This window comes from Eubalaena glacialis, chromosome 9, assembly GCF_028564815.1.
Source record: "Eubalaena glacialis isolate mEubGla1 chromosome 9, mEubGla1.1.hap2.+ XY, whole genome shotgun sequence".
In the NCBI taxonomy this organism is placed as follows: Eukaryota; Metazoa; Chordata; class Mammalia; order Artiodactyla; family Balaenidae; genus Eubalaena; species Eubalaena glacialis.
Genome location: NC_083724.1, coordinates 9,286,553 through 9,306,992, shown reverse-complemented (window position 1 = coordinate 9,306,992; position 20,440 = coordinate 9,286,553). Strand labels below are relative to the sequence as shown.

The 20,440-nt window shown below is 45.6% G+C and overlaps 1 protein-coding gene across 1 annotated transcript in view; it reads left to right on the top strand.

Moving 5' to 3' along the window:
- The window catches only part of GARNL3 (GTPase activating Rap/RanGAP domain like 3), a 159,920-nt gene that overhangs the window by 21,380 nt on the left and 118,100 nt on the right, over positions 1–20,440 (top strand). The window contains exon 2 of the mRNA XM_061200963.1: positions 2,344–2,514. Coding sequence (XP_061056946.1) covers positions 2,344–2,514 — 171 coding nt within the window. The remainder of the gene's footprint in view (positions 1–2,343; positions 2,515–20,440) is intronic.

Genomic DNA, 20,440 nt, shown 5'->3' with positions numbered 1-20,440 from the left:
ATTTACAAAGATGTCTAAGACTGTGGTTTAGAGAGAAGAGCAAGTCACAGAACGTTATATATTCTCCGTATGTGTGTCACATAAAGGTTGCAAATACGTAGAGAGAGGAGTGATGGGAATAATACCAAACCGTTAACTGGGAGAGGAAAGGGAGTGGAGGTGGGGATGTCGTGCCTGCCATCGGGTCCCCTCAGATCCCCTCACCATTTCTGGAATCTTCTCCCCTCCCCTCTTCAGTGCACTTTTTCTCCAATACCCACACCTGGGCGGCGACTCTTCCTAGGTGGGCTGCCCTTGCTCACCGCAGCTGCTTTGCCCATGTGTGCAGAGAGCGCCAAGTACCGGGGGACTTTACAGGCCTCACCCCGGCCCGGGGCCCTCAGTTCCTCGTCGCAGGTGGGACAGCTCTGAGGTGTAACCAACCTCAAGCAGATTGTAAAGCAAGCTATGTATGTGATTTTACATTTTCTAGTAGCCACATTAAAATCAATTCTAATACACTTCATCTTCAACATGTAATCAACATAAAACTTATTGAGACGTTCCGCATCCTTTGTTACTTGTACTAAGTCTTCCAAGTCCGGTGTGTGTTTTACACACGCACGTCTTGCTTTGCCTGCCCCCATTTCCTTGCTCAGTGGTCACAGGTGGCGCGTGGCTGCCGCGTGGGACAGCCCAGCTCCACTCAAGTTGAAGCTGAACCTTCACAGGACTTTGCCTGAAAATGAAACCTCACCTCCCTGTCCTGCTTATTGGTTTCTCTTAGGAGCAGTTTCTTTCCTTTTCTTTTTTTTTAACTTGCATGATTAAGAAAGGAACATTTTCTTAATAAATGTTTTGCATACAAGTGTTATTTTTGTAATTTAAAAAAAATCTAGAGGGTTCAAAGAAAAAAATATGTCTCTCATCCAGAAGCCCTGCTTTGTTATTTATTTGTTTGTTTATTGCTAAGGCAGCCATAAACTCTAGTGACACTGGGTTGCAGAAGACTTGAGGTTCCAGTGAGTAAAGAACAACTGACATCATAGCAGAACCTTCCCTTCTTGCCATTTGTCGCATGTGGAAGGCTTGAGCCTTTCATGTCTATAGAGTTTCTGCCAAGATAAGTGGCCTGAAGCCAGCTTAGAGTAAGATTATCCAGCAGTCTGGGTCAGATATGCAGCCTGTGGCTTCTCAGGCCCAGGTAAGGTGATGGGGGAGGCTAGGTCATCACTTATGAAGGAGGAATACCAGGGGGACCTGGAAAGAGTGGCCTTTTTTTCTTTTGCAACATGCCTGCAGCCTATAATTGGTACTACTGTAGCAGCTTGGGAGTGGGCAGTGCCCATCTGGCTCCAAATACCCAGGCTGTATGGAGTCACTTCTCTTGGCATCCAAACCGTGCAGCAGGATGGTGGCTCCCTGTGCAGATGCCTCTTCCTCACTAATAAGACCACTAGGTCTTTTGTCTTTTGCCTTGTCACGGCGTTTTATTAAGAAGACAATATAAAGAGTCCCTTTTGACATAAGTATTACCTAAGATTGCTTTTTATTTTTATTTTCCCATTTCCAAGTATTTGGATTTTCTTTGCTTATTTGTGTGTCACCTGAGGTAGAGGTGGGGGAAGAACACTACTGATTGGCTCAGAAAATAATTCCAATCAGAAAAAGCAGGGATGCCTACATTTCCCTAACAAAGCCACCCTTCTTCATCCCAGAATCACCTTACCTCCTTCCTCGCTGTGTCATCAGAGAAAGAAGCAGGCATGTTTCAGCAGTGCATTTCCCAATTTATTCCCATTTGTTAATTCAGCAAGCATTTACTGCTTACTTTCCTCTATGCTATTACTCTTGAATGTGGGTTTGGTCCTTTTGTCTACAGTGTTGTTGCCAGTGTAGGCTCTTTTTATGGCTTTTCTTGGCTATTTTAAATGGAAATTGGGAGATAAACCAGGCACTCCTGGACTAAACACCAATGGCCATGAGGTCCATCCTCTGAAGGTACTCCAGACAGAGCTTTCCCTTCCTCAGTGAATGTTGCCTTTTTCTAAATAAGTTTGTGATGGTTCACATGCTCACCTTCCTCCTTTTACCTTCGACCCTGCTGACTTGAGAGTGTGGGGGACTCCACTCATTGCTGAGGGATGTGATAGGATTTGGACGGTTCCAGGGCCACGAGGCCACAGTGTGCAGGGACGGCGTGGTGCTGTCTTAGTGGGGTACCTGGGTCTTGGGAGGGCCTTGGCTTTACCCCCTCCTCATTACTGATGGGCTGGCCCCTGGGGAGGAGTGGCCAGAATGGGCCAGCGATGGGCCCGCGTTCTTCTCTGTTCTCAGTGCCTTTCCCAACTCTTTCTGTTTCAGTACAGCACTGCAGCCTCCAGGCCCACTGATGGATCCGCTGACGAAAGGGTCCAGTGGGAGTCAGATGGCACAGACCCTTCTATGGAAAGCCAAGTCGTCTCTCTCCTTTGGCATCCAGCCCCTGCAGACGTGGCCAACAAAAGACCCCGAAGTAGAGGCCCAGGTCAACCTGTAAGTAAGTAAGAGAAGCATCATCTCAGTTGGGGCTCATGCTCACTCTAACTTGAAACCCCTTAATGCTCAGGAAGAAACTTATCTTTGGGGGGAAGAATAATGAGAGAGAGAGGAGTGGATATTTGGTTGGGAGATTTCATTTCTGTTCTTAATGGTGCCTTATGTGTATTTATTTATTTATTTATTTACTTAGCAATGTTCACTGAGCACCTACTCTGGCCAGGCCTTGTCTCAGGCATGGCAGGCAAAAGAGATTCAGTTCCTGTCCTCAGGGGATTTACAGCTCATGGAACAGATAGCCATTAATCAAATAATCATACAAATAAATACGAACAAATTGTGACAAGTGCTATGAAATGTGGTACCTTGATTCAATAAACATTTACAGAATGCCCTCAATGTGCCAGCAACATACTGGGGATATAAGAGAATAAGACATCTCCTCACCCGTGAATATCAAATAGTATCTAGAAGGGGAAAAAATTCCAATTATTATTCAGAAGCAATGATAATAACTATGCTATAACTAATATATTAATAGAGTCCAGGTCCCATAGGGTGGTAACTATGTTTTCCTGTTTACTCCTGAATCCCCAGGGCTTTGTTATGGTGTATAATATTTGTTGGATGAATGAATAAGTAATGAATGAAGAAGATACTACAACACAGGGGTGCTTAGCTTTCCAGGGGAATCAAAGGCAACTAGGTGCAACGATCTAATTGCCTTAAAAGCACATGAGATGCTTCATCAGTTCAATGCAATGAATATTATTGATGCTTACTGTACCTAAGGCTAACCCCAGAGATTCTGATTCAGTGGCTCTGGAGTGGGTGAAAGAGGACTCTTCAGGGACAGCCTTTCCAGGGAGGCAGACAAGTAACCAAATAACTCCAGCGCTGTTAGAAAAGAAGCATGTATAATGTGCTATAGGAGGAGGGGATCTGCGGGAGGACAGGGAGGAAAACGGGCAGCAGTTGCTCTTAGCCAGGCAGGATGACCATCGTGCCAGGCAGGAAAGGGGAAGAAAGCCACTTTAAACAGAGGAAAGTGCAGAGCAAAGGCTCGGATCCATGAAAGTGGGTCCCAGCAGTGTTGACAGGCATTAAAGCAGTGATTCTCAGCCCTGGCTGCACAGGAGAATCATCCCAGGAGCTTTAACACATATGAAAGCCTGCACCATCCGCCCAAGATTCCCAGGTCTAGGGTGGGACACAAATACCAATATTTTATAACGCTCCCCAGGGGATTCTCTTGTGCAGCAAATGAGAAATGCTGCTTTTAAAAATGTAACCACACAAAAATAAATACAAAATAGTTATGAAGTACCTTATACGCCTAGCTAAGGGGTATGAATTTTTATATCTCGAGCAATGAGGAGCCATTGATAGCTTGCCTGATTTTAAACGATAATACAATTTGAAATAGACAAGGTTCACAGGGTCTGGATAAATTCACGACTGCTGGTTCTGCAGTGGGTTCTTCTGGAAAGCTAGAGAAGTCTGGAGTCACCGCTGCCTTTTCAGAGCTGCCACCATACCTCCCACCGTGGCGCGGTAGGTCCACTTATGAGAATATGGGAATTGAATGTCTCCTTGATCTGAAACTGAAATCTAAAATTTCAGTGAATGCTGAATTATAGGGGCGAAATGCTCCTGTTTCTTGGGGGCCGCTGGTAACCCGCGTGTGGGCAGCTCCAGCGCTCTAGAAAGGAGGGCAGGGAAGCCTGGGCTTTATCTACCAAAGGTGGAGCGGGGGGGTGGGGGGGTGGGGGTGGAAGTAGGTGGGGGGGTGGGGGGAAGGGCCACTCTTCCTCTGAAGCTCCAGGCGGGACTCACAGCACTGCTTCTTTCTAGACTACAAGCCCCACAGTGCGCCGCGCGGATGACGTAGTCAAAGGGGCGGGCAGGACTGCCGGGAAGCCTATGAGACGCAGCGGAAGCAGCCCGAGGTGGCGCCTTCCGGGTCCTATTGGTGAATCTGGTTAGGAGTGGGACCAGGCCTTGGTGATTGGCGGCCGCAGGGCTAGCGAAGCTGCACCCCAGACTCAGGGGCCGGACTTGAAACTGATTCCACTGGGAACCAGATGTTGGGTTTTCTGGAAAACGGGCTAGAAAGATGCGTCTTTTAAGAACCGCTGCCATTCTGCGGGCTGCTCATTCATTAACTCATTCATTCGGCAAACTTAATTGATTGCCTGTGTACCAGGAACTTGTGCAAACATCCCAAATGCGTTTTCTCTTTTAGTCTTCACTAAAAAACACGTAACTACTGCAGGCTCCATCTTACAGATGAGGAAGCTGAGGTCCAGAAGAGTTAAGAGACTTGTTCAGGTCACACAGCTTGAAAGTGACAGAGCAGGGATTTGAACCTACATCTGTCTAGCGCCAGTGCCCATCTCCTAATCTCAGTGTGCTCAGCGGTGCCATCAGGAGCAAAGTGTTTATGGGATGTCAATGTCCACAGGGTGTCTTGGTATTGTCGGGTGAAGATTATAGCAGGACCGGACTGGACACCAATAAAGTTGACCAAGCACAAAGTTGGGCCTTGTGCGAGGTCCCTTGGTCATACAAGGCCTACTCTCACCAGAAAAGGCTTTTGGTATCTATGAAAGAACCTACTGAGCATCTGTGTGCTGTGCTGGGCCCTGTGCTAAGCACTGGGTATGAAAAGGAAGCATCTCCTTCCAGATTAAGTGAGGCTTATGGAAGTGCCGTTACCTAGGGCAATCCAAGGAGATTTCTCAGTGGAGAGACTACTTGAAGTGTGGGAACTTTACCAGGCAGAGGTGAAGGAGGCCTCCCCAGACAGAGGAGACTGTCTGTGCAAAGGCCAGCAGTGTTAAAGCACTCTGGATTTGAGGGGAACCACAAACAGTCTGGTCCAGCTGGAGCTTCTTGGGGAGCAGTGAGCCTGGGATGGCAGACAGAAGCCAAGTCACTGGGGAGTGGGAGGGCTTAACCTGCCTGCTAGGAAGTTTGGTCTTAACTCTCTCAGCCAGAGCACAGCATGATCAGATTTGCATACTGGAAAGATAACTGGTGTCAGTGGGCAGCTAGATTGCAGGAGGATAAGGCTGGTGGCAGGGAGACCTATCATAGTGGCCAGATAGGAGATATTAAGTGTTCTGATGAGTGGCAGGAACAATGGGATTGAGTTAAGAAATATTTAGGAGGAAGGTTAGAGTGGACCTGGTAAATGCATGGGTGGTGGGGTGAGGAATAGGACAGAGATCATTAGATACTGCCGTGGGGGCTGAAGAGGGGTACAGTTACATCTTTGGAGGAAGGAAGTTCTTAGAAAAATCTTCTTAGAGAGAGTAATGTGAAGTGGATCTTGAAAAAGGAGGAGAACGTTCCTTCCTTCTTTTCTTTTGCTTGAGTAGATTTTAATTCGCAGAGGTGGGAAGGAGGGTATTCTGGATGGCCGGATCCTGGTTTGCCGGTTGTATGGTGAAGTAGGAGGAAGTTTGGAAGGTCAAATTGGGGGACATATTGTGAAAGGTGTTGTACTTAATGCCAGGACATTGGGAGTCTGAGTGGCTTTTGAGACAGGCAAGTGATGGTTTGAGCTCTGAGTGTTAAGAGTTAATTTCACTGATATGTACAGTGAGGAAGCCAGGAAGCCAATTAAGAGATGGAGTAGAGAGGGGCTCGTTGGTTGTAAGTAACAGCAACCCAACTCAAAATAGTTTAGGCGAAAAAGGAGAATGTATAGGTTAATGTAACCAAACTACGGGAAGGGACAGATCTCGCTCGCTTCAGGGAGTTACTGGATCCAGGGACTCTAGCGCCAACAGTCAGTCCATTCTTCTCTTACGCCCTCAACCTTAGCCCTGCTTCTCTCTGCCTGTTGACCTCACTGTCTCCTGCCGTCCATGAGTTTTCACCATGCAGCCATGGGCGTGATCTCAGGCAGCATGGGGTATGTTCTCACAGACTTGCAACTTGAGAGGAAAAATCTTCCCCGTCAGTTAGAAGAACCCTGGGGAAGGACTGTAGTTGCCCAGCCTGGGTCACATGTCCATTCCTGGTTCTGTGGGGGAGTGTCTGTTACCAGGAGTGGAGGGGGTAGTTCTGCTTGCCCTGGCAAACAGAGCAGGGGTGGTCAGGAGGTAGGAGAACAGAATTCAAAGGGGTCAGAGAAGCCAGTGGAGGAGTTTCAAGAAGGGCAGTGCTCTCTGACCAGTCACAAAAATAACTTAGGAAGTTTGTTCAAAAATATAGATCATGGAACCTGTTTAATTAGAATCCTTAGTTGTGGGACCCAGGGATCTGGCTGAAGGTGTCAAATATAACAGAAAGTTTGAAGATCGAAACTAAAATCTTCCATTGAATTTGATGATTCGGAAGCCATGGGGCTCCTCTGAAAACGCCGTTTCAGTTGGGAAGGGAGGGCAGAAGGCAGATGGCGAGTCTCTCTCCATCCTCACACCTCCTCATTCATAACCTCCTTTCAGGGCCATGTCCGACCCTACAAGAGGCAAAGTTTCCTCATTAGCTCAATACATTAGGAAAAGACAAAGGAAAGCTATTGGAAAGATGGTTATTTGAGGGGCATTCTGCCTTAAACGGATGTCAGCCAGGAGCAGAAGGAAGAAAGTTTGAAAAGTTTTCATTTCCATCTGAATTATCTGCCCATTCTTTTTTCCCATCAGTCCTTCCTGTGATTAATTACAATATACTACCAATAAGTTGGATTTCTTAAAAAGTATAATTCAGACTTAATTTCCCTCACTCGGCTGAGTTAGCAGCGGTTTGCTTTTTGATCTTTTGGAGAAAGTTGCCATGTATTTGAAAGAGTTTATCATCAAGGTGTGATACAAATATTAGGCAATTTCGTATTTAGACATTTTAAAATAGCTTCCAAAAGCCTCAAAAGACCTAGTTTGCTCCTGAGTAAAGGACTACTTGATTTTAAAATACAAAGCTGGAGAGAAAGCCTTTGGGTTTACTGTTGGGGAAATTCTGTTGTTTCCATGAAGAAACTTCTCCTCCAGTCCCATGGAGGAAAGAGGCTGGACAGCTGACTTGCCCCTTCCTCTTTTCCTCTCTTACCTTTGGGATCTGGTTGCCCACCGAGCTTGTGCATTAGCTCCTCTCCTGTTTCCACATGGAAAAACACACCTGCGTCTTCTAGAGACAGGTGTGGAGGCCCACCTGCCTCGGTATCCCCTGTTGGAGCTCGACAGTCATGAGACAGTGATTCCTCGGCAACCATTCAGGCGAGTAGCTGCCTCTCTGCAGACCAGACTCTCCCGCAAGTGGGCTGCTCCAGGTCTAAACTTGGGGGAAGTAGTAGGAAGTCTATGTGGCTGTCGGGCTCAGCCACATTTGCCAATGAAACTCTGACAGTGAGGAAACTGACGTTTTGATTTCCATTTGCCTGACTCCTGTCTCTAATTCTCAACCGATTCCAAACACAGAGAAGAGAGCAGCTTGATTTATTAAAAAGCTCCCAAAGCTCAGATAATTGTGAGACAGGCTAGGATCTGTGTGGGTCTGGTTAGGAGGGGGTTTTGTTTTGTTCTGTTTGTTTTTATTCTCTTGTTCTTCCCTGTCGTAGCAGAGTATGTGGCACATAGAATGTGCTCACTAAATACTTGTTGGGTAAGTTAAAGATAATAGAGCAGAGATGCCAGTTAGGAGGCTCCTGCAACGATGAAGGTCTGAGCTAAAGCAGAGAACGTGAAAATGGAAAGGGGAGAAGTGGCAAGGGACTAAAAGACATGGTGGAATTCTAGAATATCCTCACATGCAAAATGGCATATACAAGGTTAGGCATTGCAGTTTATTAGTAGTAGCGAAAGGTTGAAAACCATTTACCTAGGAAACTGGTTAAATAAAATACAGTACATCTACTCAGTGGAATAGTATGTAGCCATAAGAAAGAATATGGAGGATCTTTTGGTACTGATTTGGAAAAATCTCCAAGATACATTAAATAGAAAAACAACAAAAACAAGGAGTGGAGGTGTGTATAGTATGCTACCATTTACCAAAGGCAAAAGGGAATATGTATTTCTCTTTCTTTGTAAATGCATACAGCATCTCTGGCAGACACACAATAAACAATAGAGGTTGCTGGTGGGTAGAGAAAATGAGGGGCCGAGGAGGGAGGAGAGGACAGACTTACCCCTGTATGGCCTTTTGGGCTCTTGTGAGTATTGAAGCAAGTGAGTTTTACCTCTTCAAAGAGTGAAATACAGATACAAACATACAACAATCAAAAGCAACACTGTGTGGGGCCTGTACCAGGGCCTGGAGACTGATTAAGATGTTGGATGTGAGAGAAGACCTGGGCAATGACTCTGAACTTGCACCTCGAGTGACTGGGAAGAAGATGGCAGCTCTGCTGACTGAGATGTGAGTGAGGAGTGGGAGTGAGGGTGACTCAGGACATGTTATGTTTTAGAGGTCCCCGGGGGTGTCCGCAGAACCATGTCCGACAGCTGTAAGTCTGAACTTGCAGTTGGAGAGAAAGACTGAGTTGGAGATTTGGTCTGGGGAGTTGTTAGCATAGAGGTGGTATTTGAAGGCGCCGGAGCAGTGAGGTCCCAGGGAGGTGAGTGGCCTGAATGGAAGGGAGAGGAATGTGGATCTTCACTGCTCAAGGGTGGCGTAGGGTTCAACACTGAGTTGCTGCTCCGTGTGATCTAAGTCAGGGAGGAGTACGGCATCACTCTGCCAGGACATCTTGGTCCTTTTCTGGGAACAGAAGCTGCACTGTTGAGCTCCACATCCCCTGGAGGAATAATCACTAACAGCAGTCATTCTTCCTCAAGGAGGTTATGCCATTACTAAGAACTCTATTCCTTTGACTGTTCGCGTTGTCTGTTCTTTCAAATTTTATAGTCCTCAAGGGCCAGCAACCCATTTTTGGTGCTCACCTCATCTCAAAGTACAGTGCAGAACACCATAAGGACACACTATAAATAGTGACTAGAGAGTATGACTCTTTTTAATCATTGCTTTTAGGAGGCAAAAGGAAATAGTTTAGGCTGCCCTGCCCTAAATTCACCTAAGCCAACATTCATTTTTATAAATCGCATTTGGCTTTGAGTGCAGGCTGGTTGCTTTCCTGTCATCTTCTATAGTAAGAGGTGTTCTTAGTTAAAATGCTTTTGCCTCCTATACTTCTGTGAGTTTGGTTGATCTAGTCTTTTGCTTTCTTTGAAGAATGTTCTCCACCTCCCTCAACACTCTCCCTCATCCTTGGTCTCAAAGCCTCATTTTTGTAGACTGTCTCAGGATCAGACTACCTTGGTGAAATAAACATTTTAGAAAATTTTTCACAAATATAGTTTGACCTTAAAAGCACAGAGTAAGCTGCTTTTCTTCCACTACATGGTCTGAATGTACCTGGAGAAAAACACAACACAAAGAAGCATGAAGTGGATCTAAATTGGTCCAGAAAATTAGAATACAATATAGAGGCCATTTAAAAAGCAGCCAGGGGGCTTCCCTGGAGGCGTAGTGGTTGAGAATCTGCCTGCCAATGCAGGGGACACGGGTTCAAGCCCTGGTCTGGGAAGATCCCACATGCCGCGGAGCGACTAGGCCCGCGAGCCACAATTGCTGAGCCTGCGCGTCTGGAGACTGTGCTCCGCAACAAGAGAGGCCGCGACAGTGAGAGGCCCGCGCACCGCGATGAAGAGTGGCCCCCGCTCGCCGCAACTAGAGAAAGCCCTCGCACAGAAACTAAGACCCAACACAGCCATAAATAAATAAATAAATAAATAAATAAAATAAAAAAAAAAAAAAGCAGCCAGGGCCTTCCCCCCTCTCCTAGGTTACCTCAATACAAAATTCAGTCAGTTCCACAAGCATTTATATACTTTTATGCTTAAGACTAAGAATTTTTCACATACTGGTATTGGCTATAAAGGGGATCAAAATATACCACCCCAAAATATGCCACTTTGGCATAAGGATTATTTTGAGCTGAAGGCAATTGAGAAAAAGCAGACACAGGAAGAACTCTCTGCCCTCCCCCGCTCTGCCTAAAAGCAGGGCATAAATTTCTCTTTGTAAAAGTGCCCCCTCCCCTCTCTCTACCAAGAGGAGGAGAACAGTCCTTATCACCAGAGACAGAGAAGGCACCAAGATGAGTCCATATAAACAAACCTTACTAAATAACCCTATCTACCATTGCTTTCCCCCATATATCTACCTTCCCGTGATCTACCACTCCTAGAAGCCCCAAATCCCTTTTCTTTTGTCTTGTGACTTCTCCACAATTTATTGCCCTTTGTTAAAATAGTATATAAGCCTCTGAGTCTAACTGCTACTTTGGGTTTTCTTTTCTGTGCAGGCCTTGTGCATGTAAAGTTAGAAATAAAATTTGTATGCCTTTTCTCCTGTTAATCTGTCTTTTGTCAGCTTAATTCACAGGTACCAGTTACAGAACATAAGAAGGTAAAGGGAAAGTTTTTCCTCCGTAACAGCTACTTCCTAAAGTGAGAGCATTTCAGATTACAGGGGAATCTAGCTTATCTCTAGATTTCCACAAAGAGACTTTTTTTCTTCTTTGTGTTGTTCTTCACGTGCACACACCTTCCTAATGATGCACAACCTCTGTTTCTTCAAATAGTAATTGTGCTCAGACTATTCACCTGCTAAGTGCTTCATATGTATTTTCTCATTAAATGCAACAGCCCTATGAGGATTGTCCCATGGTTATCAGTATTTGTTGAATTAATTCATTAATCAAGCCCCATTTTACAGTTGTAGAACTGAGAGCGCACAAAAGGCTGTTTCTTGCCTAAAATCAGGCCATGAATTAGTGGTGGGTTAGACAGAGTTGAGTAAATATCAGGCAACACTTATGTACATGTAATTTCTCTATACATATAGATGTTAGTTTATTTAAGTTTAGGATCAGAGTTTTTTTTTTTTTCTGTATGACATTCTAAAGTAATTTTTTATTGTACTATAATTTACAGGCAATAAAATGCAAGAATCTTAAGTTCACAGTTGGATGAGTTTGACACTTGCAGATGATTCACTTTTTAATGTTACAGTGTTGATCCATTGCACTTAATTGTATTGCCTATTTATTGAAAGATGCCAATCTCTAGACATAGGGAATGCCAGCCTCATCATGAGCTAATGGCTGGTGAATGATGTCACAATGTGTTCATTGTGATGGCCCCCACAGCATTTTCTTTGTTTGCTCATATTACTGGCATTGTATTAACCTCTGAAGTGAATTGTTTGAGATTAACCTGATGCAACATTTACAGTATTTTCATGTCTGACTCAAAAACAAATTTCATGAATATGCTGTGTAATGCAGTTCACTTCCAGCAGCAGCTGACAGTGGACTTGTGAGCACCTGGGGGTGTCTCTCCAGGCCTGATCCTAGAGAAAGTTATGAAGTGGTCCCTGTGTTTGCCCTGCCCTTCTCTAGGTACCTATCTAGTATGGCTGGCCTCACCCTCCTGTGTCACTCCTGGCCCCCGGTAAAGAAGAAAAACCCTAGGGGACATGGTGGCTCTCCTCAGACATTTGAAGGGCTTTCCTATAGAGGTGATATTGTTTTATATGGCCCCAAAGAGTTGGCTGGCTTTCATTCATTCATTCACTCTTTATTAAATAAAACCCCACTAAGAGCTAACTCTGTACCAGGTATTACGTTACAAGCTAAGGATTTTGCATTGAACAAAACCAACAGAGAACCTGCCACTGTGAAGCTTATATTTTAGTAGGGGAGGCAGATGTTAATCCAATACCCTCTTTGTAATTTCTAATCTGGGGGTGGAGGTGGGGTCAGGAAGAAGAAGTAGTTTGGAGAGCTCATTCCAGGTCCTAAGATGAGAAGATGCTCAGCAAGTTGAAGGAAATGAAGAAGGGCATTGTGGCTGGAGTGCTGAGACAGCGCAAGCGGGCCAGACAGGACAGCTGGCCGGTGGTGTGGAAGTGCTGGTAAGGAAATTAAGAAGAAGTGAAAGGGTGAAGATGTAGGACCAGCTGGTGGAAATTAAAGTGTGATAGATTTCAGTTCAATGTAGAAAAAAACTGTTTGACAGGAAGAATGGAGTGCCCTGGGGCATACTGTTTCTTTATCACTAATAGTGTGTAAGTAGAGACTTGCTGGCTATATTTCAAGTATCTGGTAGAGAATACACTATCACAGATACCAGATTGGACACCAAATGACCCTTAAGTCTCTGGACCTGGAAGTCTCTGGACATCTCTGGAAGTCTCTTCTACCCTAAGATCCTATGCTGAGGTGGCAGGAAGACTGACCAGGCTATTGTAGGGATCTGGGTATAAAATAGTGAGGACCCATGAGATGAAGGACTAAGCTGGCTAAATATGGGAGATGATCACTGAGGAAGTGTCCAGCCATGGGGGAATGGAGAATCAGTGGGATAGTGATACAGCAGGAGACTACACAGCACTGTGAGTGATACAGGTATCAATGTGTACAAATCTCAAACGCAAATTGTTCAAAGAAGCTAGTTGCAGGGAGATAGTCACGGTATGGTATACATTTGTGTAAAATTTAAGATCGTGCTAAACAGTACTGCATATGGTTTATGACTATGTAGCACAAATATAAAAAATAAGCAGGGAATGCGAACCAAATTATTTAGTGATTGTTTCAAGGGAGAGAGAGATGAAAATGAGATCAAGGAGAGGTACACAGGGGTTTCAACTGTATCTATAATGTTCATTATATTATTCTTTATTTTTCTGCATCTTGAAGAAATAAGACAAATTAGAGAAGAAATCCAGGTGATTCTGACATATAGCTAGGTTTTGAGAACCAGAGTCAGTGCTTCTTAAAGTTCAGTGTGCATTTGAATCCTCAGGGGATCTTGTTAAAATGCTGATTCTGTCTCATTAGGTCTGGGATGGGGCCTGAGGGTCTGCATTTCTAATCAGCTCAGGGAAAAGGACCACTCTGAGTGGTGAGGGTCGGAATGACCTTGGTGTTCTCTAGGATTCTCGCTGCCTGCAGGACTGTTCGGAAGTGCCCACTCTGGACAGCATGCCTCCCTTCAGGGTCTGGGTACAGTTGGGGGCAGTCTGGGAATCTCAGGAGAGAAGCTTTGAGAACTTGGGAAGGCACACTTTGGAGGGATTTCTCCAAAGAAGTTAAATCTACAGGTGATCCAGGGAGGTACGCAGCAACATATGTTGTCTGCTGATTGTTCTTCCTTAAATACGTTTCTGTTTAACACTTTGTGGTCATGCATGTGCAGGTATCCTGTGGAGCAGTGTTTCCCAAACCAAATTGTACTCTGAGCTAGAAATTCCTTCAGTCTTGACATTATAGGAAAGGAGAAGCCAAGGTCGCTAAAGATTGGGGAGGGAGGGAGCAGATGTGCGGACATTACACTTCGCAGGAATCATTTTCTAGGTAGCAGCTCCCAGGTTTCTGGATGGTGGGTCTTGAACTGAGCAGAGTGACAGGCCTCTCATATCCCAAGATGGCATATGCTACTCAAGAAGGAGACAAAAGAGGCTGTTGTACAGTTTACCAAATTTGCTATACACAGGTGTGATGTGCTTGCACAATGTTTTTGTTCCTGTGAAGTCCGACGTCCTTTATGTTTTCCCACCGCGCCGTAAGTGCTATGACTGCAGGGAGCACACGTCTCAGGTTTAGCACCTGGCCCAGTACCTGGGACCTCATAGGTGCTCAGGAACTGTTTATGGAATGAGTGAATGAATTTCAACTCAGATACAGGGTTTTTTTAAATTAACCTTTTTATTTTGAGAGCATAATAGATTCATATGCAGTTATAAGAAATAACACAGAGAGATCCCAGGTACCCTTTACCCAGTTTCCCCCAATGGTAACATCTGGCATAACTATAGTAAAGTATCAATCACAGCCAGGAAATTGTCAGTGATACAATCCATTGGCCTTAGATATCCCCAGTGTCACATGCAATCTTATCACGTGTGTAGGTTCATTTCTCCACCATCACAGATAAGACACAGACATGGCTTCATCACCACAGAGTCCCTTATGCTGCCCTTTTATAACCACACCTCCCTCGCTCTATAATTTTGTCATTTCAAGAATGTTGTATAATAGAATCACACAGTAAGTAATCTTTTTGGTTGGCCTTTTCCACTGCGCACGATTCCCTGGACATTCATCCAAGTTGTTGCATCTGTCAGTAGTGTGTTTTCCTGGCTGAGTGATATTCCGTGGTGGGCATGCCCCACAGTTTGTTTATCCATTCACCCTTCCAAAGATTTCTAGGCTTTTTCTAGCTTGGGGCTATTATGAATAAAGCTGCTATGAACATTTGTGTATAGGTATTTGTGAATATATTTTTTCATTTCTCTGGGATAAATGCCCAAGAGTGCAAGTGCTGGGTCATATGGTAACTGCATATTTAATTTTATAAGAAACTGCCAACTGGTTTCCAAAAAGGCTTGGCTTACCTTGTACATTCCCACCCACAGTCTATATATATATACATATTTTTTTTTAAATAAATTTATTTATTTTTATTTTTGGCTGTATTGGGTCTTCGTTGCTGCGCGCAGGCTTTCTCTAGTTAGGGCGAGTGGGGGCTACTCTTCGTTGCAGTGCGTGGGCTTCTCATTGTGGTGGCTTCTCTTGTTGTGCAGCACAGGCTCTGGGTGCGCGGGCTTCAGTAGTTGTGGCACGTGGGCTCAGTAGTTGTGGCTCGTGGGCTCTAGAGCACAGGCTCAGTAGTTGTGGCACACGGGCTTAGTTGCTCCGCGGCATGTGGGATCTTCTCTGACCAGGGCTCGAACCCGTGTCCCCTGCATTGGCAGGCGGATTCTTAATCACTGCACCACCGGGGAAGTCCCCACCCACAGTCTATAAGTGGTCCAATTGCTCCATGTCTTCGCCAAAGTTTGGTATGGTTGTTGTTTTTTATTTAGAGATAGAATTCCAAGGTCACTGGTAGAGATCATTATTGAAAGGAGACTTGCAATGAATTACCACAAGACTTTAGTAATAGCAGAGAACCTGGTAAGTTCTAGGGACACCTGTCTTTGTCCAGAAACTTAGTAGACACATAAATACTGTAGGAGGAATGCATTCTAGAATGTTAGAGAAGTGAGGATTAGAATGAGAAAGATGACTGACTAATGGTGGGAAGTAACATCAAATATGCCCAAAGATATGTCAGAATATCTAACGGCAGATGGGGGTGGAGGAGGGAAAGGAGAAAAGGGGGCAGGAACCCACCTGCGTTCAAGTAGAGCAAAGGCCAGTAGAGGTTATCATTAATTCATGACTCATTAATTCAGCAGATATTCATGGAGCAGCCTGCTATGAGCCAGGCATTCTGAGACACATGCGACATGGTCATGACCGAGGTCAGTAAGGTCCCTGACAGTTAGAATAACCAGCATTTATTTATGTGTCAGGTGTTGTGCTAAGCACCTATGATATCTTTTAATCCTCCCACAGAGACAGATGTTATTTTAAGCCCATGTTACAGTTGAGGAAACAAGCTCAGAGAGGATAAGTAACTTGCCTGGGGCCACAGAGCTAGAGTGCCATGGAGCTGACATTCAAATCCAGGCATGTCTGACCACCTTATGGTTGGTGGAACTTGCTAAGGGATGGTAAACTTAAGATCCTGGTACAGGAGCACCTGGTACTGTGACCCCAGAAGCACAGTTGGGGAACAAGATGCTGTGCGGAGCCAGAATCCAGGGGCTCGGATTTCCTGGGACCCTTACACTCTAGAAATCTCTTGCTTACTTCCTACTTCCTAGTGTCTGAAATCTCTTCAAAAGAGGACAGGATTCTTCCATTTCGTCATTAGAAGTTAATGTATAATTGCAGCTCTGCTTTTTTGTGTCACTTATCTTCAGAAGGAGAGACAATTTCTCCCTTATGTGCAATAAGCTATTCTCATACCTGTTGTTAGGAGGCCCGGGGCTACTTCCAAGCCTAAGTCTGTAGTCTGGCACATTTTTCAGCTTCTCCGTTCCTCAAATAGGGGGATCCCATCCATCTGTCTGTTACAAACTGCTTATCAAGGGGGCGGAGGTGTTGTCCTGGCGCTCCTGACATTGAGCTCTGCTGTCGGTAAGCCTGTTGCTTTTCACAAATTCTCTCTGCTGATCCAAGAAGAGTCCCGTTCTTCCATTGGCTTTAACTCTTCCAGCAGGGCTGGAGTTGACTGAAGCCTGGAATAGTGAGGTCTGGCCAGTTGTTAGGGTCAGTCACTAATCTCTGGGCCACTTGAGTAAGGACCTGTATCACTGAGTTTCGGCTTCCTTTTTTTTCCCTTTTTCAGTTTCCGTAACTTTGACTCTTTGGAGGGGGTTGTCCTGCTTTCCGGGTCCCTGACTTACATAATGGTAATTTTTCTCGCCTCTGTGTGGAGCTGGAAATCTTTGCTCTCAGCCCGGGCCTTCTTTAGAGATTTAACATGATGGTCCTCAGCTCTGTTCATACTCGCAAAGCGTGATCCAGCATCCTCTCACATTAATTTACTAAAACAGAAAGAGTTTCTATTTAGAGCCTAGACCACAGTACCTGTGAGGAACTTGAACCCTCTGATTCTTTGTTGCACCTGCCTTGTTCTGGTGACATGCTCTTGGGTCCCAAGTATTTTCTAGGTGAGGTCGCACTGCCAGCACTTTTAGGGAGGGGATGTCGTGCTGAGCTGTGATGCTGCCCTTAGCCCCGCCCTAGGAGGCTGCTTGGCCCCAGGTCTCCCTTTCCACCACAGGGGAAAAAAAGGCATCTTACATTTGGTAGTATATATAAGTCCATGCCACTCTCTCACTTTGTCCCAGCTTACCCTTCCCCCTCCCCATGTCCTCAAGTCCATTCTCTACGTCTGCGTCTTTATTCCTGTCCTGCCCCTAGGTTCTTCATAACCATTTTTTTTTTTTTTGGATAGGGAGGGTGGGAGGGAGATGCAAGAGGGAGGAGATATGGGGATATATGTTTATGTATAGCTGATTCACTTTGTTATAAAGCAGAAACTAACACACCATTGTAAAGCAATTATACTCCAATAAGGATGTTAAAAAAAAAAAAGGCATCTTATTTAAAATTCTTTAAAAAGTTGGTAATCATGTATGCTGCACGCCCCTTCCCAGGGCTCTCTCTAACAACCGGAGAAGAATTCATACTAATAAAAAGAGCGATAATAATAGCTAACATTTATTGAGTAGTTTTCATGTAATAGACATTATGCTTAGAATAAATTTTTATCTGCTCTTTTTAGTTTATTCTTTATAACCCTATTAAGTAGGTGATACTATCAACCACATTTTATACATGTGGGAACTAATGCCCAGGGAGGTTAAGAACCCACGTCTGTGACTGAAGCACTTGCCCTTAGGGACTGTATGACACCTCCTCCCATTCATGGAAAACTTGATCAAGGCCTTGTCCTTCCTTATAAAAGTGCCGCAGAATGACTAACAGGTTTCCCAGGGATTCCAGAGTCATCTGGAAGAGCAGTATTTTTCAAAACATTGTCTGTGAACCCCCTGCATCAGACTTCCCACCACTGCTTATTAAAATCGCAGTCAGGGGGCTTCCCTGGTGGCGCAGTGGTTGAGAATCTGCCTGCCAATGCAGGGGACACGGGTTCGAGCCCTGGTCTGGGAGGATCCCACATGCCGCGGAGCAACTGGTCCCGTGAGCCATAATTACTGAGCCTGCGCGTCTGGAGCCTGTGCTCCGCAACAAGAGAGGCCGCGATAGTGAGAGGTCCGCGCACCGCGATGAAGAGTGGCCCCCGCTTGCCACAACTAGAGAAAGCCCTCACACAGAACCGAAGACCCAACACAGCCATAAATAAATAAATTAAAAAAAAAAAATGCAAACCTTTAAAAAAAAAAAATCGCAGTCAGGCTGAATCACAACCTCTGGGAATGGGGCCAGGGAATCTGCATTTTTAGAAAGCTCCCCCCCCCCCCCGCCCGGGGATTCTGATGGACTCTAATAAACACTGCTATTTTCATTGGCATACTAATCACAGCTTATGGGTAGGCCTGAAACCAGCAAAAGGGATTGGTGAGGCTCTAGGGCAGGGGTTGGATAATCTTTCTATAAAGGGCCAGAGAGTAAATAGTTTGGGCTTTGCAGGCCCTACAGGTCTCTGTTGCAACTCCTCGACTCTGCCATTGAAACACAAAAGCAGCCACAGACAGCCTATCACCAAAGGGCGTGGCTGTATCCCAATAAAACTTAGTATTCAAAAACAGGCAGTGAGAGGCCACAGCTTGCTGACCCCGATAGTCATCCTGGCCCACCAGCCCTCTGACAACCCCTTTTTTGTGGGGCTTATTCTTCCACTACTTTCTGTTACCTACGGAGAGCTGTACCCATGAAATTAAAATCACCTGTTGTAACAGATAAACCTTGAATCTTAGTGGCTTCAAGCAATAAAAGTTCTTTCTCATCTCACAGTCCAGTGAGGGTGTGCCTACTTAGGATATTCTGTGTGGTCATTTAGGGACCAAGACTCCTTCGTGGTGCGGCTTCACCCCTCTTGGTCCTCACAGCCATCCTCACAGCCAGCGGATGAGGAAAGAGAGCAAGGATTATTCATGGGAAATTTGTATGGGCGTCGTCTGGAAGAGGTACCCATCATTTCTACCCACATTTCACTGGCCAGAATTTTTATTGTTTGGGGTCCAGAAACAGTGATTTCTCAAGCCTGTGAGGCCCTTGGTCTCGAGACTCTCTCTAGTCCCTTCTGTCTTTGCTTGAAATCCATCCAGTTCTAGCCCGGGCTCATCTCTTCCTTGAAAAAACCTTGCTGAGGTCAACCAGTAAGAGCCAGCGCACGGGCTCACTCTGACCTGTCCAGCCACGTTCCTTAGAGCTGCAGGCTCAGAAGGCACAGGTCCACCTCCTCAGGTACTGCAAGTTTTATCACCAGTTTGTTACCCTACAGCCTAGATCTCTGTCTCTCCAGCCTCTGAGATGCATTTCCTCCCTGGCTGCTGCCTGCCTGTGAAGCCTGTGCCACATATTTTAGGTTGTTGCCATGGTAATAGCACCCCACTGCAAGATACCGACTTCTGTGCAAGTTCAGGTAGCACAGCAGCTTTCACAGGTAAACCCAAACTCTACGTGATTAACACAACTAAATGTTTATTTCTTGCTCACAGCATATTCTAATACAGATGTTCTTAAAGGTATGACCTTCCACTTGGTTTTCTTCTTCTTGAAGCTCTGCCTTCCTCTGGGTCCTCATGGCCCTCTCCACCCTGCTGGCCGCAGGGAAGGAGGGCAGGCGCTTCCCATGGGATCCCACAGGCACATCACTTTGGTCTGTATTCTCTTGGCCAGAAATCAGTCATATGTTCACAGTCACTGCAAGAGGGGCTAGGAAATGTAGTGTAGCGACAAGCCCCAGAGGAACAGGAAATAGGTTTTGGTGTGCACGTAGGCATATCTGCCTCTTGGGCCAGGGCTGTCTGGACTGATGGAGTACCGTCCGGGGGCTTATCAGGAAGAAGGTCAACAGGTGGCCTGCCTTGGTGCTCACGGGAGACGTTATCAGGCAGCAGCTAGTGAGATCTGAAAGATGTGCAAATATCTTCACAAACGCAACAAACATTTACTGCATGTCCAGCCTGTGGCCAGCAGTGGGCCAGACTCCGGGGACCTGGAGGAGAACAAAACTCCCCTTGGAGCTCGGGGTGATCCCCCTAAACACAACCCTTGTGCCGCTGGGTGCCAAGGGGCCAGAGAGCCTGGGGACAGAGGAGGGGAGTGGGGCAGGTTTTTTAACATGGCTGGTTTGAGTGCCTCCTGCCGCCATAGAAATGCATCCTGAATAGTTCAACCTGCCAGCCACCATTAGCAAGCGCTGTCTCTGCAGTGTATCGGATGAAATGTAATTAGAGGGGAAAAGGGCAACCGATAGCTGATGTCCTGTTTCTCTCTCTCTTGGTTGTTTTCCTAGGACATTGTTTTCCCTCTTGAGGCTTCTAA